The sequence below is a fragment of the Copadichromis virginalis genome, linkage group LG5 (assembly GCF_057382275.1).
Source record: "Copadichromis virginalis isolate Kocher_CV1m ecotype Utaka linkage group LG5, C_Virginalis_male_GT1.1, whole genome shotgun sequence".
NCBI lineage: Eukaryota > Metazoa > Chordata > Actinopteri > Cichliformes > Cichlidae > Copadichromis > Copadichromis virginalis.
The window spans coordinates 30,917,299-30,943,911 of NC_140622.1; the positions used below are offsets into that span (position 1 = coordinate 30,917,299).

The 26,613-nt window shown below is 41.4% G+C and overlaps 1 protein-coding gene across 2 annotated transcripts in view; it reads right to left on the reverse strand.

Moving 5' to 3' along the window:
• Positions 1–26,613, reverse strand: part of stab1 (stabilin 1) — a 189,713-nt gene that overhangs the window by 112,317 nt on the left and 50,783 nt on the right. For both annotated transcript variants that reach the window (XM_085457297.1, XM_085457298.1), the window contains 10 exons: positions 26,349–26,483; positions 24,234–24,362; positions 24,095–24,148; positions 23,699–23,812; positions 23,263–23,458; positions 20,554–20,649; positions 20,409–20,454; positions 12,950–13,029; positions 12,741–12,866; positions 7,700–7,773 (listed from right to left, as the gene is read on the reverse strand). In XM_085457297.1, the coding sequence (XP_085313423.1) occupies positions 7,700–7,773; positions 12,741–12,866; positions 12,950–13,029; positions 20,409–20,454; positions 20,554–20,649; positions 23,263–23,458; positions 23,699–23,812; positions 24,095–24,148; positions 24,234–24,362; positions 26,349–26,483 (1,050 nt within the window). The remainder of the gene's footprint in view (positions 1–7,699; positions 7,774–12,740; positions 12,867–12,949; positions 13,030–20,408; positions 20,455–20,553; positions 20,650–23,262; positions 23,459–23,698; positions 23,813–24,094; positions 24,149–24,233; positions 24,363–26,348; positions 26,484–26,613) is intronic.

Below are 26,613 nucleotides of genomic sequence, written 5' to 3' on the forward strand. Positions count from 1 at the left end.
CAGTGGAGGTCTGCAACTCTGGTCTCACCAGGAGTCCATCGGGAAACCGTGACTCATTCGCAGGGTCATCAGGTGAGTCTACAAGGATTGTCTGAGTGCCCAGCACTCCATGAAACTTTGGTGCCCCAGCCACTTGGGCGACTCCCCCAGGCCGTATGGTGACAGGTTTGGCTTGGGTGAACCACACCGTTCCCCTCTGGTTACTGTCAGCATCAGGTGGTAACACTGAGATCTCACTGAAAACTTTTCTGAAGACTGGGTGAATGTGCATGGATTTCACAAAGTTTTCTCCCCCCTTTTTCCTGCAGTGGCTAAGCAATCGCCTCACAGTGGGTGTGTTGGTGCCAACAAGCAGGGAAACTTCACCTCTCACAACTGGGTCGGGACATACCAACACAAGTGCATCAATGGTCTCACTCACACCTACATCTGCTTCCAAAAACTCCAGCCTAAGTGACAAATAGCCATCATAAGGGTACTCGGCGGAACTGAGACCCCATATCGCCAACGTGTCGATAGACGTCAATGGCAGGTGTGTCAAATATCTGTCGTAGAAGGATCTGTACAGCAGGGTTACTTGAGAACCAGAATCGAGTATGGCTTTAGAGTAGATGCCTTCAATCTGTACCGACACTACAGAGCTAGGGCCCACTAAGCCTGCAGGTACAGTGTCTTTCACTTTTCCCTCTAAGGTGCTGCACTTGGTGGAACGTTTTACAACCACCGGGATGCCAGGCCGTTCCTCTACTGGACCCCGCGGTAGTTTCCCGATTTCTTTGTCAGTTTAATGAGGCGCTTGTTGACTTTGAGTAGGTTTTCTTCACCTTCACATTCTCTCTTAAAATGTCCATCCTCCCCACATCTGTAGCAAAATATTCCAGGTTTATCCTCTTGATAGCCAGACCTTTGTGGGGTAGCATTTCTTTTATAAGGTGGCTTGGCAGGGACTTCTGGTTGTGAAATCTGGGTGTCTGGATGTGATGCAACCGTAGCAGCTTTAAGACTAAGCATCTCAGCTTTCATGACACTTAACTCTTTTTTCAGCTTTGCCACTTCAGGATCAACTTCTTGTTCAGGTGCCGACTTAGAAATAGGAGTTACAGACTGTGACATTACTGGGTTCTTACTATCGTTTCTGCTTTGGAGCATGTCCTCTTCCTCCCTTACTTCTTTTAGCAACTCACTGAAAGAAGGGGGTTCTCGCAGCTTGTGAGTCATACGAAGACGAAATGCAATCATGTCTTGTTGCAGTGCTCCCCTCACAACCTGCTCCATCCGTAATCGATTCATGTCAGACAGTGCCACGCCTCCTTTTCTGAAAATACAGTGCAGCAGTTTATCCAACCTCAACAAGTAAGTAGACAACTTTTCGCCCACATTTTGGTAGGTATGTCTGAACTTCACCAGAAGATCGGACGCACTCTCAGTTGTTCCAAAAGCCGTCTCCAAAACCTGCATGTAGTCATATGAAGTTGCAGTGGGCTGCTGGACTCTCAAGAACCTTACAATGTCTGCAGCTGGACCTTTCAGACTTTCCACTATTCGCTGTTTCTTTATGTTGTCACTGCACTGCCACTCATCTAGCAGATGTGTTGTCTGTTCTGCCCAGGCATCATACTCTTCCTCCCCATTGGGCGTAGGTTTCACACCAGAGAACATGCGCAGCTTACGATAGCTCTGAGAATCAACAGATGTGGTGTTACATTTATCCACTAAGGAACTGATAGCATGTATCAAAGCCGTGTTCACATCAAGGGGTGAAGGCTGAAGTAAGCCACCAATGTCAGTAAGAGTTTTACCTTCCGCATTCAGGAATGACATTAGCTTAGATTGAAACTCATCATTTTCTGCAGGAGCAGTGAGCACATGAGCTGGCCATGGACCCGCCTCCCCAGGAAGTCCAACAACATCCGGTACGGTTTGATTTTTTAAGTCAGTTGAAGTCTTGATCAGTACCAACTGTGTCTTAGAAGCTACATCAAGACAACGGTCAACTATCTCGGATTTTCCAAATACTTTGACCTGGCTCAAGGCCGATAGCAGAACTGCATCTGTGACATCGGGGTCCACGTCACTCAAAACAACTACATGTCCATAAGCTAACTGCTTCCTTTTGCACCAAGCTTCAATTTCAACTGCTTCCATTTTTCTTTTTTTCTTTTTTTTTTTAGCTCAAACAGTAAGAGATCTCACAATAAATGTAACCACACTTGACAATAAAAATAATTTCCTTAGCAATCTCAAAAAAAATTAGTTCCCTCTCTTTGGTGAATGACGGAAAACCAGGTCAGTCATAACAAAAATTACATACATCCCGGACGAGCCCCCAAAAATGTAACACTTTTACCACCGGCTCGTGTGACAAGACTCCCCCCTTATGCCCTCGGGTGCAGTCTTGACTCTACTTAAACATTCTGTGATAAAAGATACATCTCGAAAAATAAATATCAGTCTAAGGTTCATATGATTCTCGTGTCTACACAGACAAGCGGAGGCTAAGGAAATACACTTAACCGATTAAGGCTAATACATGTGAATACTCAAATGATAAGACACCATGCAATAAACCCAACACAGGATCTCAGGGTTAGAAAATGTATTAAACAATTGCAGGAAATTCACATCCAACCCTTTTTTTCCTTCATGAAAAAAAACACATATACAAAACATACAATAAACCCCCGGGGGATAGATTTTAGTATTTTTCCCTTAACCTGTCCAATGTTATTCTTTCCCCAGAGTGCACTCTTAGTTTATTTTTGTTGTTGGCGCGCTTTAGTTGGAGCTCTTAATAATAACAACAATACCTCCGAGTATCCGTGATGTCTCCACCTCCTCCGATGAATAACTCGCTCGTTGTGGTAGCAACCGTCTCCACTCGCGGCAGCGAGCAACGACTCTCCGGTTCCTTAGATAGCAGCAAATCATCCACGGTTAGCGACTCTCTCCCGAGACAACTCTCAAACTCCGTCTCTTCGCTCCGGCGGAATCTCCGTTAGCCAGGACCGTGGCGTTAGCCTAGCTCCAGCTAGCCAACGTAGCCAAACGTGCCTCGTGCTTAGCCAAGCACAAAAGATACGGGAAGCCCGGCTCAAACGCTCCGAATGATTACCGGGAAGTCCGCAGACGGGTGATATGTTGTTGCCGAACAACTTTGGTGACATAAGCAGTCCCGAAGTCCATGCTTCGTCTATGCCATTTTAGTAATCCTCCTTTTTTTCTCCTCTCTTCCTCCCGAGTCTCTTTCCCCCGGAAGTCATCTGCAAGTCATGACCTCTCGTGACGTAGCATACAAAACAAGTTACACTTCTTCTCTTTTAACAGACATTCACATTCCATGAAATTATGGTTTTTTAACGTAACTGATTTTTTCACACACTATTTATGCATTTTAATACAAACATTTATATCACATATCTATACCACTCTTAACCTCACCATGAACCGTTATTTTCTCTTCGACTTATTCTCATGAAAACAAAATAAATACCACTGATATTTATCAGAGTATTACATACGTTATTATTGTGGTAACGAGCACGGTAACTAGTTATTATGCCAAAATCAGGAAAGCATTAACCGTTACTGGGATTTAGATAGGCTCGTTATTTGTTACTTCGTGTGGTGGCTATCACGGAGCTTCCACAGATTTAGTAGCATTAGCAAGTGGTGGAGGCCAGCAGGTGGATGAGAGAAAGGGGAGGCAGGAGGGGAGGCAGGAGGAGAGCCCCGAGGCGGCCGCCGGTCCGAGTGTCAGGTGAACTGAACTTCAGGTAAGAAGTTATGACCTGCAGTCTATCTGGGTCAGATATAAACCAAGTTTAGGTGGAGTTTATTTTCGTTGTGCTGACTTTTTCGTACTGCGTGCTAGCTAGCATGACGGAGTTTGTATATGGCTGAGCGGGTGCTATGATGATGTTAAACTTTATTTTTTTCATAAGGTTAATTATGATGATGCCAACCATCCCCTAAAAAACGGAATCGTCTCGTATTCAGAGAAAATATCACGCGTTTCATATTGAGGTGAAAAGGAATGCAGTTTGTCCCGTTCTTCAGCTAGAATGGAAAAGACACAAAGCTGGAGTTTTTCTGCCTCTTCTTCTCTCATTCTCTCCCCATCCCTCACATGTTTCTACTTCAATCATGAAACTGATCATTGATCCGCTGATCGGCTTTTCTCTCTTGTTTGTGTATCGCCCACATCGCGCCAGAAAGAGGAAACCAGCGGATGTTGCGCTAAACAACAGCAGCACGTTTAAGCTTGATCAGCTGTTGTTAGAATTGATTTACTTATTAATTTCTAGTATCAGCTGATGTTTGCTGGAGCCACAGCTGTAAAAGCTGCTGGTCATGATATCGGTTTGGTTATGTGGTGAGAGGGAAATATGAAGATGAAACCAGGAGATGTCCTTACTGGATCATCAGAGCTGAACAGGTGATGGAGAAACAGGTTTACCTTTTAGGTGACATGAATGAGTTGAAGGGAAGTTATGAACTGTTTCTGAGAGACAAATAACACCAGAATCCTTTTCTAAGTAGCTGACAGCTGGTAACTGTGCAGGGGCGGGTCTAGCAAAGTGTTGCCAGGGGGCCAGGTAGGGCATTAACAGGGAGAGGGGGGCAAAAAGAAATACTTTTCATTCTTATTCTCATTTAAAATGTCTCGCTTTTAAAAAAATTTATTATCTGAATCTTACAACAATTGATAGATTGATGCATATATACCATCAAAACAGTGAACATCACTGTCACAATAGCGTTTGTTTTCATTCAAAGGCTTTATGATTTTTCCTATAATGGCGGGCTCTAGTCAAAATGCCCAGGTCGATTTTTTTGTCCCAGTCCAGCCCTGTATGCAGCTCATCTGCAGTCTGGTATGTGGTGGCAGATTTCTTTTCTCATTTATTAATTGCATATTTAATTATATCACATTAGTTATAGTAATATCACTTTCTCACTTTACCATAGTAAGAGCACTCCTGCCACTACTTTACATGCATGTGGAAAGTTAACACAGTGAGGCCATTGTAATGGGAGACATTAAACAGATAGTGAGGCTCCTTCTGCTTATCAGGGATGTAAATCCTTAGGTGAAGGCTAAGCAGAAAACAAGGTCATAATTCTCTCTGTGCGGGAGGCGGTATAGCCCCCCCGTGAGAGGGGCCAACATGTAAGAGTTTGAGGAATGTTCTTTGTCTGTGTCTCTGTGTATAAGATGTAAGGGAGGTGGCCACAATTCAGAGATGGTCCTGGTGTTTCACTAGGATGCTCTCTCCACATTGCAATGCGTTTATTAAACCCACTTCAAATCAAACTCACTGGGTGTGTTGCAGGTTATTTTTAACATTTCCATAACAGGTATTACCTACATCTTCCTATTCGGTAGGCAGAATTTCCAAGTTTCCGAGTACAATCGAAAGCACCACAACTGCAGTTTTCGTGTTGGATGTAAAAAGCGCACATGACGCTGTGACGTAGGCTAGAATCATGGCGGCGGTCAACGACAGTCCAGGCGTGGGATTTCTCTTGTGGAAATATGCACATTATTTTTTCCTTTCTATTGGTAGGTGGCACAGTGCACTTGTGGCAAGTAAGCAAGCTAGAAGACTGGTACTCTTGCTGGGTATCCAGTTACGGAAGCAACACATTAACAAGAGAATTTTGAGTAAAACCAAAGTTACTTTCGCTAGTAACTCGTTACTCTGAAAGTAACGAGTAACTTGAAGTAACTGAGTTACTTTTGATAGAAGTAACTAATAATGTAACTAAGTTACTAATTTAAAGTAACTTACCCAACACTGGAAGTCATTGCCTGCACCTGTCCTGTGCTTCCTGTTTTATTTTGATAATCCTGGTCCTGTGTGCAGCATATCTAGTTTTGCTTCCCTTTGTATCATTATGTCTAATTAGTCCCAGCTGTGTTTCCCATTTCCTCGTTACTCCCTTGTGTATTTAAGCCCTGTGTTTTCCTTTGCCCTTTGTCGTATTATACCACCGTCGTATTGTAAGTCTCTCTATGTTTCTAGTTTCCCAGTGTTTGGTTCCTAGTTTTCATGTTCAAGATTTTAGGTTGTTTTTTGTGAGTTTATGTCTACAGAAGATTCTCCCAGCAATAAAACTGCTGCTTTTTGTTCACTTTTTTCTGCAGGTTTTACTATGTAAAAGTTTTTACTACAAAAAAATGAGAAAATGATATTCTGTATGTTGCAAGTAACATATTAAGGATATCTTATCTCCTCGACATCATATGGACCTAAGTGGATATGCAGTTCCTGTAATGGCCACTTGAGGCTGCCTCCAAAAGCGACTCATTTTAAAATGCTAAACTAAATGCTCTTATGGGTGTGGCTACTTTAATTGACAAGAACTGTGGCCAATTGCTGTCAGGAAATCATCACACTAGCATTAAGCCTTGCTCTAAGTTAAATTCTGGTACTTTATTAGTCTGTTATTGGCCCTTATTAGAAATATCTGTATCTGTGTGTTGTACTTGAATCAAATCAATCCTTACATCCAAATAAAGTCACTTCTGGCTCAAAAGAACCAACACAGCCAGAGTCCAAAACCAACACACTGGCTGCATTTATCTTTAAAACAAAACCTGTGGTTTAGCGGAATTTGCCACTTGGTCAGGTTTAATATGCACGTCCACCTGTATATACATGACAGAATATAAGTGCTAGTACCCCTTAATTAGAGTCTTTTAATTCAATACCTATATTGTGTGTTTGTAGTTAAATGTCTTTCTTTCCGCTTGATTATTTATCCTCATTTGTTTCACCTGCACTCTGACTCATCTCCACTGCTGATTGGCTGCTGGAGGATCACCTGCACTTGTTTAAAGCCAGAGAAAGCAGAGCACGGTGATGGGCTCTCTCCGTCTCACTCTCTCATTCACTCCACTTGTTTTTCTGCTTGTTTCAGTCTTCTCTATCAACTATTAGCCGAGTTGGGAGTTACCTGCAGTCTTGTTTTCTGTTTCGGTTCATTGACCTTGCCAATATTGGTTTAAGGCAGAAGCCAGAAACCAATGGCCATCTGGGCAGCTGGTTCCCGGGGTCCTTCCTCTATTGTTTTCTTATAACAGGCTGACATGTGTTCATTCTTTGTAATCCATCTTGTATTATTAAAAGCTTAAAATTAAAATCTTGAACAGAGGCAGTGTGGGACATGAATTTTAATAATTTTTATTGTTCTATCATTTTGGTTGTTAGCTTTTCAGTTATTTTTTGTTTGTAAAAAAAAGTGATTGTTGGATCTTGTATGACTTCTTTCATGTTGTTTCTTATCAATTAATTTTAACTTCACTATGAATCTAGATTATTCTGCTTTTTAGTAACTTCATATGCCAAATGAATTAACTAAATTAATTAATTCAATTAATTAAATGGATTAATATTAACAATAAAAGCACAAAAATATAACTGATAGAATTCAGGACACTAAAAATAACATTCAAAAACAATGGACAAATAATACAGAATTATAAAATTTAAAACTTTTTACTAATTTATGGAAAAAATATTAGTTTTGTGCCATGTATTTATTATTTTGTCACTGTCAGTCTGTTAAGAAAAAGCTATATAAGTATAAAAATGGCAAAGAAATAATTAAGAGAGGTTTATTAAGGGCCTCAGGTACAAAGTTAGCTCAGTGTTACTGGGGTCTGATGTTTTAATGCAGAACAGTGATGTCTTACAATGTTGGGTCCTGCTCTGATGCACTCCGCATTCTTGTGGCAGCCTCCATTGTTGATCAGACAGCCGTCAATCTCTGCGAAGAAACCAAAGGATGGACACAAACATTTATTACATCACCTTGCTTTTTTCTGAGATATGCAAAATACATGCTGAATGAGGACCGATGATTTGAAAACATAGTTTTTTTGTTTTCACTTCATCGGTCAGGTACAAGGTACAAAAAATAGCAGGGAATACAGGTGAACTGTTTTCCACTGGATCAAAAAAATCATATAAAACCTTCCACTCAAAAAATACATAATGTGAGATTATTCTGTTATTATATGTTATCTTATAAATTCTCTGCCTCCTGCCTCGCATTCCAGCTTCGAAGTACAACTACTGGAGCTGTCCGGTTCCCCCCGGATCTTCTGTGCAGTGGTGTATCGACCTCCGAAGCGCAACAAGGATTTTATCCGTGAATTTGCTGATCTTTTAGGATTTATCTTTTTAAATTATGATCGTGTTCTTATTTGTGGTGATTTTAACATTCATATATGCTGTGAGGAGGACCTATTGGCTAAGGACTTTCTTGCTCTTATTGACTCTTTTAATATCACTCAGTGGGTGAGAAAATCAACCCACACTAAAGGGCATATGCTGGACTTGGTATTGTCGTATGGACTGGATATTTGCTTCACGGACATTAATGATGCTGGGATTTCGGACCATTTCCCAGTTATGTTTGATGTTCAGTTATGCAATATGGAACTGAACTCTGAGGGTCCACTGAACCTATCGCGTCTGATTAATTCTGAGGCTGTTGCCCTTTTCTCTGCGGCCTTTGCTAAGTCTTTCTGTTATGATGACATCAGTAATGCACCTCTCTCGGTTGATGGCGTAGTCAACTCTTTTATTTCTACATGTTCTTCTATTTTGGACACTGTGGCTCCAGTAAAGACTAAACGCCGTAAAACCTCTCGCCAACTTTGGCTAAATGAATCCACCCTCGCTCTTAGACGTGAATGTCGTTGAGCTGAGAGGAGATGGAAAAAAGATCAACTTCAGGTGTACCTTGACATCCTGCATATGAGCCGGTCTAAATTTCAGAAGGCTGCCAAAATGGCAAAAACTTCTTTTTTGTCAAACATTATTGCGACTAATAGTCACAATCCTCGAGTTCTGTTCAAAATCTTTAACTCAGTGGTTAATCCCTGCTCTGATGTTTCGATGGGTGCCTCCCTGGCCCTCTGCGAAAAATTTCTAAATTATTTTATAGATAAAATCTCAGTGTTAAGGGCCCCACATTCTCCGGTAGTAAATCAAGCCCCAGTTTCTGAATGTTCAACGGTTTTTCAACAGTTTGAACCTGTGTCATTCTCGACTTTAAAGGAAATAATTAATAACCTGAGAAGCTCAAATTTTCTGCATGACATTATTCCTTCTCGTATCATTAAAGATGCATTGAATACAATCGGGACCTGTATCTTATTTTTAATGAACTCATCACTGTCATCTGGCTATGTTCCAACTGTCTTTAAACATGCAGTCATGCAACCTGTTATCAAGAAAAGTAGCCTTGATCGTAACACTCTAGCAAATTACAGGCCGATTTCTAAACTCCCCTTCATGTCAAAAGTTTTAGAGAAAATAGTGCTTCAACAACTACAGACCCACTTAGAGAGAAACGGTATAAGTGATAAATTCCAGTCTGGATTTAGACCGCGTCACAGCACCGAAACTGCCCTACTAAGAGTCTTCAATGACCTTCTTCTAATCGCCGACTCTGGGCGCTCTGCGGTCTTAGTTCTATTGGATTTGACTTCAGCCTTTGATACGGTTGACCATGATATCCTTTTGGCAAGATTGGAACAAGTAGTAGGCCTTAAAGGAAATGTTCTATCTTGGTTTAAATCATATTTCTCTGAGAGGTCGTTCTCTGTCATGATGGGAAAATATTCCTCTTCTTCTGCCCGTTTTCGCTGTGGTGTGCCCCAGGGCTCGGTATTGGGTCCTGTGTTGTTTTCTCTGTATATGCTGCCCTTGGGCTCCATTTTTGAAAAACATAATGTCTTTTTTCACTGCTATGCTGATGATATTCAAATCTACCTCCACCTGACTGGGGATGTTTCATCTTCACTACATCCTCTGTTTGATTGTCTGAGCGATGTCAAAGACTGGTTATCACGTAACTTTCTTACTTTAAATGAAAAGAAGACAGAAATGATTGTTTTTGATAGAAATATGCCTCTGGGACAACTGACTGGCACATTCGGGCCTGTTGCTAACCACCTCACTGATGCTGTTAGGAATCTTGGAGTTTTCATGGATAGTTCCTTCAAACTAGATAAACAGGTCTCTACTGTGGTAAAAACCAGCTTTCACCAACTACGCCTAATTTCTAAGGCTAAACCTTACATACCACACAAAGATCTGGAGAAACTCATTCATGCCTTCATCGCTTCAAGACTGGATTATTGTAATTCTCTCTACTTGGACCTACAATCTTCTCTTCTTCAGCGTTTGCAGCTGGTCCAAAATGCCGCAGCACGTCTCTTGACCGGCACTAGAAAGTACGATTCTATCACCCCTGTTCTGGCAAATTTAAACTGGCTTCCTATTAAATACCGAATTGATTTTAAAATTTTATTGTTTACTTACAAAATTCTAAACAATATGGCACCTGACTACCTAGCTGATCTCCTCTGTCTGTATAGCCCTCAGAGAGCACTAAGATCATTGGGCCAACTGCTCTTAGTGCAACCTAGGTCTCGGCTGAAGACCAGAGGAGACCGTGCCTTTGCCGTTGCTTCACCCAGGTTATGGAATACTCTTCCTCTTCATATTCGCGCATCAGATTCCATTCAGTCTTTTAAATCACGTTTAAAAACGTATTTGTTTAACCTGGCATTCAAGGCGAATTAGGGTAATTTACATCTGGCTTTGCATTTAGATTATGTAATTATTTTATATTTTATTTATATCTGTAATTTATATTTTATATTGTGATTTTTATCTGTATCATGATTTTACTGGAAAGCACTTTGGTGTACTTTGGTCTTTAAAAATGTGCTATATAAATAAATTTTGATTTGATTTGATAGCAGGAAGTCACCCCCCCACACACACACACACACACACACACACACACATGCATAAACACACAGACGCAGTGTTTTAACCTTTTGTGACCATAAGGGGGTTTTACAATGGGTGTTTGTGTAAACTGTGTGTCACAGAATAAAAAGGCTGCAAGCGGGGGTTGGGGTCGGAGTCGTTTGAGACCGAGGACAGAGTGCTGTTGTTCCCCTTGCTATAGCATGTGAAAATCGATCGATCACTGTTCTTTCTTGCTTTCTGAAGTAGCGGGCCTGCTGAGGTGCAGACCCAACACGGTGTACTAAACATGAGTAATCAATGTACTATGTCCGCATGTATGGAAGGTGTCGCCCTGACACCCTGAACCATTTTTGTGCACGCTTTGAAACAGAAAACTGGCAGCAGAGAGACGATCTACCTTTCTGAGCTAGAGGAGCAGTAATTGCCTCTTCAGGTGAGCTCTACACTGAGGAAAACCAATACCAGCAAGGCTGCAAGACCGGACAGGGTGTCAGATCAGACTGTGAAGTGTGAAATTTGCTGACCAATCTGTAGTTTCTCCGGGGGGGTTTCAGACAGTTTCAACCTGTCACATCAGGTTGCTGTCTGCCCCAAATCTTTCATTATTGCCTCTGTGTCTAAAAAGTCAGCTGCCACCTGCAATGTGATTACTGCACTGTTGCACTGACCTCAGTAATTATGCAGCACTTCAAGGACATCATCCCTGCTGGTATTGAGAGCCATCAGTTCACCTATACAGGGAACCAATGCACAGAGGATACAGTCTCAATAGCACACAGCCTGGCGTCACCTGCAGCTGAAGTCAACGAATAGCATCGTTGACTTCAGCTGCCTTTAATACGGTAATCCTGGATAAACTACCACTGAAGCTTCACAACATGGTGTTGTCCACTTCGATGTGCTCCTGAATCAAGGACTTTCTCACCGGTAGGCCTCAGGTGATGAGAATAAGGGACTGTACATCAGCCACTGTGTGCTCAGCCCAGCTCTCACATGACTGTAGTGTCATTCACTGTTCAAATACCTTTGTGAAGTTTGCAGACACCACCATAGAGGGTCTCATGTCAGATAATGAGACTCTCTACAGAGAGGAGCCCCTGTACCTGCCATTACTGTGTTTACCTCTGCAGCAACGATCAAAACCAGGTGTGAAAATGAACCCGGGTTCAATTTAAACGGACTAAACAGCAAAGGTTTGAAAGCACGGCAGAAGAGGGAGAGCTGACAAGACAAACACAGGCTGTCAAAATATCATTAATGCTACATCCGAGGAAAAGGAAATAACAACACTTAACAGGAAGTGAAAATGAGAGTCATGGAAACATAACAGGAAAATGTGAATGAAAGAAGCCACAAAAATAACTTGGCAAGAACCCAGGACTGTGATACAGCTGTTTACTGATGCAGTTTTTAGCCGTGCTGTATTTTTCCTGGAGTCAGTGTTTGAGAACATGGATTGACATGTGATGAATTTACTGAGATTTTCTTTGTTCTGGTGGTTGATTTTGTCATCGTTGTTTGAAATAAATAAATAGTGTAATCGTATAGGAAAACTGTAACAACTTAGACCTTGCCTATGCTTGTATTGCATCATGTGTGCAAAGGCAATTACATGAAATAGTTAAATCTATTGTCCATTATATACTTGTGTTTTTCAATTCTGTTTTACTGGGAGTATTTTTAACTGTAAGTGTCTGTACTACCCACAGATTTTCCTTTTTAAAAACATATACAGATAAAACCTTCACTACTAGCCAGTACTGACATTGGCCAAAAAACAGAGGAAAAAAGTTTAGGACCTTTATTGATTCTTCTTCTGTCTGAAATCATTACTTGAAGGCGACTTCAGCATTTCCAATAATGTCTAAGAACTTTGATCTACAAAACCTCTTGGTCTTGGTGGATTTATAGAGGTCCAGGTTAGGGTTTAGGACCACATACCGAGGCAGATGACCCCATCTCCAGTGTACCCCTGTTTACAGGTACAGGTCCTCATTCCCGCTGCCACTTTGGTACAAACGGCAAACTCTGAGCATCCGCCGTTAGACCGGCTGCACAAATCCAGCTCTGAGAGACAGAAAGAGAAAGATGAGGAGAGCGTAATCACACTAAAAGACAGGTTTAATGACGCTGTGTGTGTGTGTGTTTGCCTTTGCAGTAGGTTCCGTTTCCTTCATATCCAGCCGTGCACACGCAGACGGCAGCTGTTCCCTGTGGCCCTGTTATGCAGCTGCAGCAGAAAAACAAACGGCTCAATATGTGTTTCACATTTTTACTGAAGCTGAGAGCTGTGACTAATAATTTCTATCATTACAAATCATATTTGTGAACAGCGCCCTGCATTACTGTTTATATTCTGTAGTTTTCTTCGCATCATTGATCCTATTACCAGCAGAGAATTGAATTTCTAGCCTAACACATATCTCACTGCCGTGGTGCTCCACTGTTGTCAAAAAAGGATTAAAAACACTCAGTGAGCTACTGTTACAACGGACCACATGTCCTTTCATTACTATGAACACACGATGAAAACACTATAGACTCAATCTCACAGACTAGCCCCATCAAACAAACTTACAAAAACCCATCCATCATATAATAAAAGCACATCTCTACAGATTTTTTTAAACACGTTTTTAACATTTAGGGCAATCCAATAATGAAGTGTCTGTGTATTTTAATGCTAAAAAATTATCTGCAAGGTGGTCATTATCTTATGCCTGATCCGTGTATGTTTATGCAGCCCTTCAAGCAGAGCCTTTCTGATTTTATCTTGTCCAGTTCTGAAGCATGACATCTTATTATTTTAAAATCAGATATCACCAATGACGGATGTATTCGACTGATAAACCAAGGGCCCGATACGCCGATAGAGATTTATGGTCTCTATGGGTGACCCCCTTCATTCAGGGGGTCGCCCCCTCCTGGCCATTAGAAAGAATGCATGTTTAAGGGACTTCTACATGGTGCCTTAAAACCACTGGTCCCAAACCCACAGGCCACTGGTCTGTGAGTCGTTTGGTACCAGGCTGCGAGAGTTGAAGCTCAGGTGTATAACTTGTGGTTTTCAGGGTTTTTATCAGTTTTTATCATTATTTTTTTTAAATCGTTTTTATCGTAAACTCTGTTTCCCTGGGTCTTTCTTTACGGATAAATCTTCTTTTTGGTAACGGTACTGGTTTTATTTTGTTGTATTTATCTCCAACACCTTAAAGGCCGGTCTGTGAAAATTTTGTCGGACATAAACCGGTCCGTGGCGCAAAAAACGTTTGGGACCACTGCCTGTATCAAATTACAGATTTAGACCATCCTTTGCCCTCCTGTATCCCCTGCTGCATTTGGCAAACAGGAAGCTCCGGTAAATCTCTGCCTTCATCCAGCTACTTCAGTCAGCAGTGAAATCATCAATAAATGTAATTTCATCTTCACTGGCAGCAATGAGAAAACCTCCAGCATTTTTGAAAAAAAAGAGGTGCTGCTTTGGGTCAGGAGCAGTTCTTTTCACTGCTTCCATAACAGAGCTTTTGTGGACTGCAGCTTGGCCTGCCTGTTTTTGTGTCAAGGTCACAGAGTGCCTCAGGTGCATTCCTCATGTGTCTGGCAGCCCGGCCCTCCTCTCACTCCCCCGGAGCCCTGATTGCTGATCAGCACACTGCACACCTGCTCATCAACTCTGCAGCATATCAAGCCTGGTTCTTCATCACTCATCACCAGGTTGTTATTTCAGCCGGTGCTTGATGAAAGTTCTTCACCATCATGAACTCTGTGCATTTGACTCTTGTGTTGATTCTGATAGTCGAACTAATCTGCTACCCATCTCATGCGCCTGCCAGCCAAACCAGACATGATCTCACCCCCTGCCTTCATCTCCACTCAGCACTAGTTCCCCACCCACCAGCTTCCCTCAACCCTCCCCTGCTGTAATCCTCCTCCGCCTCCATCCACCTCCACTCCCTGACTGCAAACAATAAACTCTTTCTTATTCCTTCTACCTTCGATTCTCACTGTTGATCCTAAAGTCAGGAATGCACACAGGTATGTGTCGGCGATCTCACCCAGATTAAGAAACAAAAAACAAAAATCACACTGGCAGCAGAAAGTTCCATCTGTACAGACGTGGCGCATATTTTTAGTGACGGAGAACAGAGAGCTGCTTCCAAAATACGCTGCGATACATCTGTCAGGATGTGGGCGCAGAAGGGACCCTAATGCAGGACAAAGTTAAACAAAAATTAAAAACGCATTTACTGGCTGATGCACAGTCCAGAAATAAACAAAGTCTGCAAAATGGGAACCAAAACCACAAAGCAGAAATCTAACTAAACACTGAGATCTTGGAAAACAGGAGAAACATAAGCAGCACAACAGGGAGCATTAGTGAACAATCTGGCAAAGTCAAAGTTAAACACTGGACTATGCAGAATATATATACCTTAGGGACTAAATGCGGATCAGAAACAGGAGGGGAAGGAGATGAAAATAAAAGTAATTGAAAAAACTTGTAAACAGTGGACTAACTAACTTAATAACAGACAGCGAAGCACCAAAGACTCAAATCATAACTAAGCTAAGAACTAGAATAGGAACTGATGCTTAAAATAACTACGGAGTAATAACGAAATCAAACAGGAACACAAACTTCAACCAATACCGATCAAAGCTCTAAAACTCAAAAGCTGCAAATAAAAACCCACACAAATATAACAGCATCTGATCGACTCAGTAGTATGTTCTTGAGTAGTATGTTCATGTACTAATTCACTCAGTAGTATGTTCATGAGGGAACATTTCCTGGTTGAAACATGAGGATTTTCCGCCTCTGACCAGGCGGGATTTATGGCCGGCAGGCACTCATATGACAATTCAAGACGCCTCTTGAATATTATCCATACATCGTGCAACTCAATTCCAGAGGTTGTGGTATCTCTTGACGCGGAGAAAGCTTTCGACCGCGTCGAGTGGAGCTTCCTCTATGAGGTGATGGATAGGTTTGGCTTAGGGGCTGACTTTATTCTCTGGGTTAAGCTACTATATTCCTCGCCATCCACCTGTATTCGTACTAACAACAACTTGTCTTTGCCTTTTCCACTTGAAAGGGGCACTGTGGTGATGTGTGGGTGTTCATGTGCCAATGGGGTTTTGCCAGTAGGGGGCGCTGTATTTGAGAGGGCTCATGAATGCCTCTATAAAAGAAGACTGACTTGTGAATGAAACAATAAACAATAAAAATGTTTGAAGCAGACGCTCGCGAAACACAAGTGGATGCTGTGTAATTATTCAAAGCTATACGAAGACAACACAGGCACTAGGCAAGGGTGCCCTCTCTCACCCCTCCTATTCGCCATTGCTATCGAGCTTCTTGCAATATGGCTGCGTTCAGAGGATAGATTTAAAGGCATTACAAGGTTCGGTGTGACTCACAAACTCTCCCTTTATGCAGATGACTTGCTCCTATACATTTCTGATCCTCTAAACTCATTCCCGGTGCTTTTTGACATACTGGACCAATATGGTACACTGTCAGGATATAAGGTCAATTATCAAAAAAGCGAGTTGCAACCCCTCAATTCCCTGGCCAGAGCTCTTCCCCACTCAATAGTGCCTTTTAAGTGGACAGAAACTGGATTTAGATATTTGGGGGTTTTTATTTCATCTTCTATACATAAAATGATGAGGGAGAATTTTCTATCCCTACTAGAAAATGTTGGGAAAGATTGTGACTGTTGGACTTCTCTACCATTGTCAGTGGCAGGGAGAGTTAACCTGATAAAGATGAGTGTCCTCCCAAAATTCTTGTATCTTTTTCAACATGTCCCGATTCTTCTTACCAAGGCATTTTTTGACAAGTTAGAAAAGATTCTGTCACATTTCATATGGGGAGGGAAACAAGCTAGTCGCAAGTCTATTCTTCAGTCCACTAAAAGTGACGGTGGTCTTGGTCTGCCCAATTTTAGACACTACTATTGGGCAGCTAACATACAAAAACTTTTATATTGGGTTCATAACGACCCCCTTGCAACAGCCTGGGTACAAATGGAAACTGCATCTAGCTGTTACTCATTATCATCAATACTCAGCTCACCACTCCCTTTTTCTCCAACCTTTGTTGGGGATAATCCAATAGCTAAGGAAACGGTAACTATTTGGCAATAGTTCAGAAAATACTTCGGGCTACTTGGACCGTCTTTGCTAACGCCTTTATCAAAAAATTTTAATTTTGTACCTTCAAACACTGATGCGGCCTTTAGCAGTTGGAAAGATAACGGACTTAGGACTGTTAAGGACTTGTACAGTCAGGACACCTTTCTATCTTTTGCTGACCTATCGTCTAAATACAACCTGCCTAATTCCAACTTTTTTCGTTATCTTCAGGCTAGAAATTTTGTAAAAACGCAGTTCCCTCACTTTCCCAATCGGCCTCCAGAAACAAATCTGGATATCCTGCAGACGAACCCTCATCAAAACAGACTGATATCAGCCTTGTATAAAATACTAGATGCTTTGGTCCCCAAATCCATTTCTCATATTAAGCTGAGATGGGAGGAAGAGCTTCAGACAACCCTGCCAGAACAGCAGTGGGATTGTGCTTTGAAATTGATTCACTCGTCCTCAATTTGTGCTCGTCATACTTTGATTGAGTGCAAGGTGGTCTATAAAGTACACTATACAAACGCAAAATTATCTAAAATCTATCCAACCATCAGTGATGCCTGTAGCAGATGCGGACTATCGCCTGCCAACCATGTCCACATGTTTTGGTCTTGTTCGAAACTGAGTGCATTTTGGAGGAATATATTCGACACACTTAGCCAAGCATATGGCCAGACTGTCCTTCCTAACCCACTCTCCGCAATTTTTGGCATTCCTCCCGACTTGAACTTATCTGGTCCCCTCAAACAGGCCCTAGCCTTTACCACTTTACTGGCCCGGAGGCTTATTCTGTTGAAGTGGAAGCTTCCCCACCCCCCAACTCATGATCATTGGGTGAGAGATGTACTCTTTAACTTAAAGTTGGAAAAACTTAGATTCTCTCTAAAAGGTTCTATTAGGGAATTTAACAAAATCTGGAAATCATTTCTCTTGCTGGTGGACACCATTACTTTACTTCCTGAGTCTGAAGTGAACTGAGCGAAGCTACATTATAATGGGGTTTTTTTGTTTTTTTTTTTGTTTTGTCTTTTTTTGAATCTTATTTATACCTTATCTATTTGTTTTTCCTTTTGTTTTGTTTGGTCCTTTCTCTGCTTTTGTTTTCTCTGTTTTTGCTTTGTTTGTTTTTGTTTGTTTGTTTGGTTGTGGGGTGGGGGGGGTGGTTGTGGTTGTTGTTGTTTTTTGGGGGTTATGCTTGTTATGTGTATGGGTCCTGAGATGTTGTTTTTTTTTTGTTTTTTTTGTTTTTTTGTGTGTGTGTGGGCAGAGACTGGTTCTCTGCGGTGTTTTGTCTAGTGTGGACCTGGTAGGGGGAGAATTCGGGTTGGGGGGTTGGAGGGTATAATGGACATACCACTGTTCTGAAATCAAGATTGACTTAGCTGTTGCTAACTTTGTATGTCATTGTTGAAATCAATAAGACAAAGTTGGAAGAAACATGAGGATTTTCCTGGAAAACTCTCTTTCATGGTTGACAAATAATGGGAAGTGGGGGGGTTGTTTTATTGCCACAGAACGTATAAAACACTGATGTCACCCACAGGTTTGTGAAGTCCTGTTTTGAAGCTTTGAGATGAGATCTTGGCATTTGGAAACCAGATATTGCAACAAGGGGTTGATCTGACTGAAATGACACACTCACTAACTAATTTAGATTTTTTTAGTTTCGATTCTAATTATGCAAACTGCAGAATTCTTACCCTTTCACTCCACTCATTTGTTAGCTCAACTCAGGGTCCGTTATGTTTTTCTTTTTACATTCTTCTTTGTTAGATGGCATCATTTGATATTTTTCTGACATCTCTTATCATTTCTATGCTGATGACATTCAGCTGTGTATGTCTTTACAGCCTCAACAGTTGACTTTGAATACACTGTCCACCTTATGTGACTGCTTACCACAGATAAGTGAGAAGACTTATGCATGACTATCGTTCCTCCAGAATCAGTCAGACTCTTGTTTGTTTTTGCTCATCTGCTGAGTCTGTGTTTGTAGTCTTGATGTAATATTTTATCCTTTGACTCACATGAAAAATGTATTTCACATTTCTATTTCTTTCTTTTAAGGAACAACTCCAAACTTCGATCTAACTCAGCTGAACTGGGGAAATATTTTCATGCATTTGTGTCATCATGCCGACATTAATGCATTGCCCTCTTTATCGTCTTAGACAAATCATCTCTTTCACACCTCCAAGAGAAACAAAATGCTGCTGCTGCCAGACTCATAACTCCTTAAAGTGGTAAGTGAGCTCATATTTCTCCGGTTTTGTACTCTTCACACTAGTTCATTTGGTTTTAGAACATCATTAAAAATACTAAATAGATGACTCTGTGAAAGCTTAGAATGATTTTACAAAATCAATGAAATTTTTCATTCAACATCATCTGAAACCACTACTTAGCCCATAAACTTGCCTGGAAAGAGTTTTCAGAAGAGGGATCAGAGGGCAGTTTTCCCATAGATTTCTACAGTACTGCAAGTCTTTTGGCAGCCACAGGTATCACCCCCTGGTGCCCATGAAAAATAATGCTGTTTTCCAGCAATTGCAATTTGGATTCACGTTTTACACCTGGAAGATACGTCTGTCTTTTATTCTGCCCATAGCTATTGCTTTGCAGTCATAAAATGGAGGTTGTACTGGTACCAAAAAAAGAAGAATTATTCATAACACACGTGAAAAGACCCAGGAAAACCGAGTTAACGATAAAAACGATAACAAAATAACGCTAAAAACCGATAAAAACCCTGATTTCACACCTGAGCCTCAACTCTTGCGGCCCGGTACCAAACGACTCACGGACCGCTACCGGTCCGAGGCCCGGGGGTTGGGGACTGCTGATGTAGAGTAAAGAGTAAAAAGTGAGTAGCTCTGAAAAACTGCCAAGGTTCAATGCTGATTAGTTAAACTCAGAACAAACCCTTATTTTCTTAAAACCAACAACCTAGCATGGTTGCTGGTTTGATATAGGTGTCTTAAACACCTATATCAACCAGCAACATTCATTTACTTGCCTGGCCCAAGCAGAGAAAAGGCAGCTAATAATATTATAATAATATTATCACTAATTTCCCACAGCTTTCTCACATGGAGCCTGCAGAAAGAGCTTCATCCACGTTCCCGTTACTATGATGGGAATTCTCTGTTTGGACAGTTACCTGTGGTGCTCTCACATGAGCTTAATTGGACATCCCACAGACTTTAAAGTGCAGAGCTGGCAGGTTAAAGGCTATATGCATCTGCAAATATGCCTATAATGGATATTAACCCCCTTTTGGACCATGTTATCAAAACCTGACTATTAATGAGGTGTGCAGAATTAAAATTTAAGCCTAACTGTACTGGGTAGCACTGAGTTCAAAAAGAATATTATGGTCAGTAAATATAATATTTGTTGTTTTTTGTGCTTGTGCTGTTACCATCATGAAACACAGCAACTGAGGACACATTGACTTACTTGGCGTTTTCGTCACACACACCTCCACAGGCGTCATCTTTGATCTCTGAGACACATAACACACACACACAGGTTTCAGGTGATGACAGGTCAGAGAAAATATGTGTGGTTAAAATTTAATTGTTCCTTTGTATAGACGTCTTACCTAGAGAGCAGGAGGCTCCTTTCCAGCCTTTATAACACACACACCTGCCACTTCCTGTCAGACCATCCTCACACTTCCCGTTGGCACAATTACACTCTGCAACACACACAGTACAACTCATAACTCCCTCCTTGACTTTATTTAGTTAATGAAGTGTTAGTCACAGGTCTGTTAGCTTTATGAGATTATTTTGGTTTGCTAATAACAGATTTATTAGCAAACTTGAAGCTGGTTTTCTCTGTCCTTGCTGCCTGATCAAAGCATCAAACCCCTGCAGCTACTCCTGCAGTATGGATGAGTTTTTCAAGAAAAAATACCATTTGATTTTCAGTTGTGGCAAACCTGTCACCTACTAGCTTTGCCTGGTGAATGTCTTGATGCATGCTCAATCATCCAGCGAAGGAAATCACAAAAAGTTGTTTCTGTTCATCAGGACATCACGTTTTCAGTGGGAGAAACTTTTTTCACTTGTGTTTCAGTCACTGAAGCAGTGGAGGTTGTTCGTAAGAGGTTACAGGATGACCCCAATCTCAGCAACAGGACCACTCTCAGCACCAACCAAGTGTGTTTGCTTTTGGAACTGTGTCTTCATTCCACATATTTCACATACAAAGGTCAGTGCTACAGGCAGAAACATGGGTGTGCCATGGGTTCCCCAGTTTCACTCATTGTGGCTAATTTGTACATGGAAGAAGTGGAAAAGAGGGCTTTGCTATCCTACCCTGGAACACCACCAAGTCATTGGTTCAGGTTTGTGGATGACACCTGGTTTGAAAATCAAATCTAAGGGCGTACCACAATTCACGGATCACAGTAAATCGGTGGACCAACACATCAAATTCACTCGGGAAGATATGAAAAATGAGACTGTGAGATTTCCATCAGTAAGTCTATCAGGAGACATTTAAAGTTAACGTGTACTGTATACCTATGCATATGGATCAGTATTTAAGGTTTGGGTCTCATTATTGATTGGAGCACAAACTTGGTGTCATCGGGATGCAACACAGAGCAAACACCATCTCCACAGACAGCACGGCTGGAAACAGAAGAACATCACATCAAGAAGGCCCTGAGTAAATGTGGTTATCTCAGCTGGACATTTATCAAAGCTGGGAAGGCGCTTAAAGAAAGCTCCAACCCATTCAGGAGAGAAGGACAACTGCTGCAAAAGCAAAAACCTGTAGTGATCCCTTATGTGTCTGGAGTATCGGAACAGTTGAGATGCTTTTTTTTTTTTTTTTTTTTTTTTTTTTTTTTTTAAACGCCGCATCTTTGCGGCTTTTAAACCCCAAAATATGCTGCGCCAAAAATCCACGTGGATCGGGTCCCCCGACACAAACAGAGTAATATAGTGTACACTGTTAAGTGCCAGGAGGATTGCCATAATATATACATCAGGGAAACCAAACAGCCTCTGGCTGAACGGATGGCACAACACAGAAGAGCTACCTCGTCCGGCCAGGACTCCGCAGTCTATTTACACCTGCAGGCCAGTGGACACTCTTATAGTGACACATCTTGGACAGGGAGGAACGCTGGTTTGAGCGGGGAGTCAAAGAGGCCATTTACTTGAAAAGGGAAAGACCATCTCTGAATCGAGGAGGGGGTCAAAGGGTACATCTTTCACCATCTTACAATGCTGTGATTGCAGCCATTCCTCAACTCTCTGTGAATGGTACTCATGGCCATTGATCAACTGTTGTTGATCAGTGATCAATAATCAATGGTCATGACAATTTGCATGTTAATGATCAAGAAACCGGCCTCACTAGCCTATTGTTTATCAGTGGTGCTAGTTTTGAGCAATGAGCTTTTGCCAATTTCTATATTTTTAAGTCACATGATTGTAGTCCAAAGTGTTGTATAAACAATGACTTGGCCAAGATTATGTCAATTAGAAATCACTGTAGTCAGATGTAACAGGACTCAAACCTTGCAAAAAGTTTCACTTTGGTCTCATCACTCCACAGAATATTTTCCCAAGAGTCCTAGGGATCATCAAGATGTTTATTTGGCAACAATCCTTTATGTTCTTTTTGGCCAGCAGTGCGTTTTTCCTTGGAGCTCTCCCCTTGATGCCATTTGTCTAGATTGGCATGAAGATGAAGGTGCTCAGGGCAGAGCTGTTTACTCCTTCACATTGAAAGGAGCCAGTCGAGGTGGTTCAGGTATTTAACTAGGATGCCTCCTTGATGGCTGCTAGCGGAGGTCTTTGGTGGAGGTCCAACCTGGAGGAGACCCCCGATCTCACAGCTCATGTCAGGGTTTGCACAGGAGTGGGTGAGGGAGATCTAAGATGGATGGATCCTTTGTTGTTGTTCACAGGGCTGTTAGTATTATAGATTTTTTTTAGCTGTGTAAGACTGTGTCTCAGAAGCTCAGTTTTTGTTATAATCAGAAGCTGGGGACTAGGAATGCCGTTAGCACTTGAATGATTTTATAAACAGCCCTAAAATGATGATGTAGAAAATCTAGCAAACATAGTTAAACAGCATTGATTTTGACATGTCGAGTCTCGTTTGTCTCTTCTCCACATCTACAGTCAATACACCTAAATATTTATTTAGCTGTTTTTCCACCGTCACCGGGTAACGCCCCCTTGTGACAAATATAAAATATGGCAGACAGGAAATGCTTCACTCTGTGTGTGTGTGTGTGTGTGTGTGTGTCTGTGTTTGTGCGTGTGTGTGTCTGCATGTTGCTCACTGGAGGAGCAGTTAACTCCGTATCTCCCCGGCTCACAGTCCTCACACGCAGTTCCATGGAAACCCTCGTAGCACTGGCACTCGCCATTGCCATGGTTACCATCATGACACTCCCCGTGATTGGAGCACCAGCTGCCGACGTCTCCGGGGCATTTGAAGCACTCGTGGCCATAGTAACCGGGGCAACAGGAGTGATCCTGCAGGGCAGACAAATCCATGACATCATCATTATTATTATGATTATGATGATGATGATGATGATGATGATGCTGCTGATGATTATTATTATTATTATTATTATTATTGAATTTAAAACATGTACACAATGTTGTGTCAGTGATGACGGGTGTTTCTAGCTGATTATTATGCATTTATCAGGTTTCATCAGACCCTTATGAAAAGAGCCATAATGTTTATGGAAATAAGTTTGAGCAGACCATAGTGGTCCGGAGACATTTGATGACACAGCCCAGCACAGACTTCCTCCTGGATCCGACCCGCTTCCTGTACCTACAGTTGGGTTGCATGTTGGCTGGAAACTGTTTTTTGATCTGCAGCATAAAGATTACACCAACATCAGGAATCATCAACATAAACAGGCAGAAGTGAATAAAAGAGCCTGAAATGCTGAAAAACACTAAACAGAAAAACCCGATGACTTTAAGAACAGCGACACGCGTCATACAATTACAACCCTGCTCCCTTTCAGGTCCCTTTTGTAAAGTCTGAATGCGTTAATTTTGGGGTCATTTTTAAAGCTGTTAAAATTACTTTTGGAAAAGCTTGAGTTTCAGTTATTATGTCCACCCCACGAACTATAACAGTTTTCTTACTGGTTTGTGATAGAAAATGCATCGGGGTGGTCCATCACAGTCTGTACATCTTCCCTGGAGACAGAAAGGAGAACAGAGAGGCTGGAGTAACTCTGACAAACAAACATCCATCTATCCCATCCCTTCTCTCTATCCTTACCTCGACCTGCAGGTAGGTCATTTTGCTGCATCTGTTGCGGCGGACTTTGAGGACCTGAGGGAGCGTTATGATGACTCCGTTCTGGGTTACTGTGACGCTCCCGTCAATAGGAATGTCATTCACAACTGTCTGGAGTTCAAGAGAAGAAGAAACACACCAATCTTTTTTTTACAATGAATCTTTTACACAAAACAAAAATAACGATCATCTTAGCTTAGGGAGTCAGTTGACAGTGGTTCTTTGGTCTGCTTCTGCACTACAGGAAATACTGTTGTTGAGCAGTAGTGGTGTGCGGATCGATACTGAAATATCTATTCTTCCGATACCAGCAATTTATGTTCTAGAATCGATTCTCATATTATAATATCGATATTCTAGTGCTCTGGGGTAAATTTGTAGTTTTTCCATTAAAATGAACGCAGTGGAAAGAAACTATATAATTTGGATCGTCTAATTTGGAAGGAACTACTTCCTCTTACGCCTTTCATAGTCATATGTGAAATACGGCTGTATAAATGTGTCCCAGCCCCTGGCGTGCACACTCACAACAATGGCTAAGCGCAAACAGGACGTGTGTGGACCTGTTTTACCTCCACAAACAGCCAAGACGCGGTTTGTGATATATGTGGCAAGACAGTGAGGTGTTGTGGCAACACCACTGACCTCGTCAAACACCTCGGAGTAAATCATATCACAGAATATGATGAGCTTATGTTGAGGCGAACTGAAGAGGAGGAGAGGGGCAGGTGCTGCTAGGGCGAGACAGACGTCTCTCGCAGAGTCCTTTAGTGCTGCAGGCAGGCAACATGCTCAAATAGCTCACAACGTCAGGTTTTTTTTTTTTATTTCTATATGATTATTCTGCATGATTAAGCAATAAAAACAAGTTGTCTGATGTCCTCTAATCATTATGAAGCAATATGGTTATGTTATTATTACAATTACATAATACAATTATATATTGTATTATGAAATACAATGAAACAAGTTTTTGTACAGAGTATCGGTATCGGATCAGTATCGCCGATACCACCCTGAATTTTACTTGGTATCGGATCGGAAAGGAAATCAGTGGTATCGCACATCACTATTGAGCAGGAGTTCAAAGTCAGTGTAATCCATCATTACACTGACTTTTTACTTGTCAATTAAAAGGTCAGCACATTCTGAAGGAAAACTCCGCCATACTGTCTATTTTATTCTAAATTTGATCGTAATTTAGAAAATGAAAATAATGCTGCACTAAATTTGACTTAAAACTAACACCTGAGACCAAAAACTAATGAGGAAAACACTTACTAACTGAACAGATCAAAAAAGCAGCAGGTACATTTTCCCACAGAACTCAATGCAATTGGACTTAGTTTTACAACCAAGCGATGCCCTCTGATGCCCTCACTAGCGAGAATGTCCATTTTTATGGTGAATATTTTCTATTTTCCATTCTATTATATTTCCATTTTCCAATTTTCACAAATTTCAACATCAGCAGAGTCTTTCTCCCCGTGGTTACGGAGCCACTCATTCCCTGCTGCCTTTTCTTCCTATGTCACTGTATGTCTCATCTTACCTTTTTTAAATCTGCTAGTTTGCCTTCTGGATGTTTACGTTTTAGCACTCATTAATTGTGAGGTAATGGTAGAAAAATGGGGCTTTATATGGAGCTGGATAAAAAGCTCAACACAACAACCCAGGCAGAAAATTATTTCAGTTTTTATTACATGACATTATTGTGCAGCTCCTGGCAAATTACAAGGTTACATTACCTTAGTTGTCGTTAAACTAAAGTATAAAATCATTTTATACTTTTACTGAGAACTTCTGGGAAAAACACGACCTAGACTACTTTTGTCCTTACAGTTGGTTTATTGTGTTACTACCACTGCAGTGTCATGCTGCTGTTTCTACAAATTAAGAAGTCTCTTAAAAATGACAGTAGCTCTTATAAATCCTGCTGCCTGGAAGCTGCAGGTATTAAGAAGATCTTACTCAGTATTTCTTCTATGTTGTCAGAAATATCATTATTGTAAATTTTCTTTGAATATAATGATATAATTGTGAGGCTGTATGACCCACCACTAGTTTCATGGCTGGTGTCAGTGCAGTTATTGTTACCTGGTTGTTGTTGTCCAAGTGGAACTGGACCTGGTACTCAGTTCCAAGCAGAGTGCTTTTCAGTGTGCCATCAGGCAAGCGGTCAGGGAAGAGCAGCTCATTAAGAATCACATGGTACTTGAACACATCAGAGTCCTGGACAGATGGAAGACAGAGGATTTATTTATAGCCAAAGACAAGAGTTGCAGTGGATCATCTCACCAGCAGGAAGAGAAAATAGGAGTGGACATGATGGTCAACTACAAAAAAATTGTTAATGCAACAA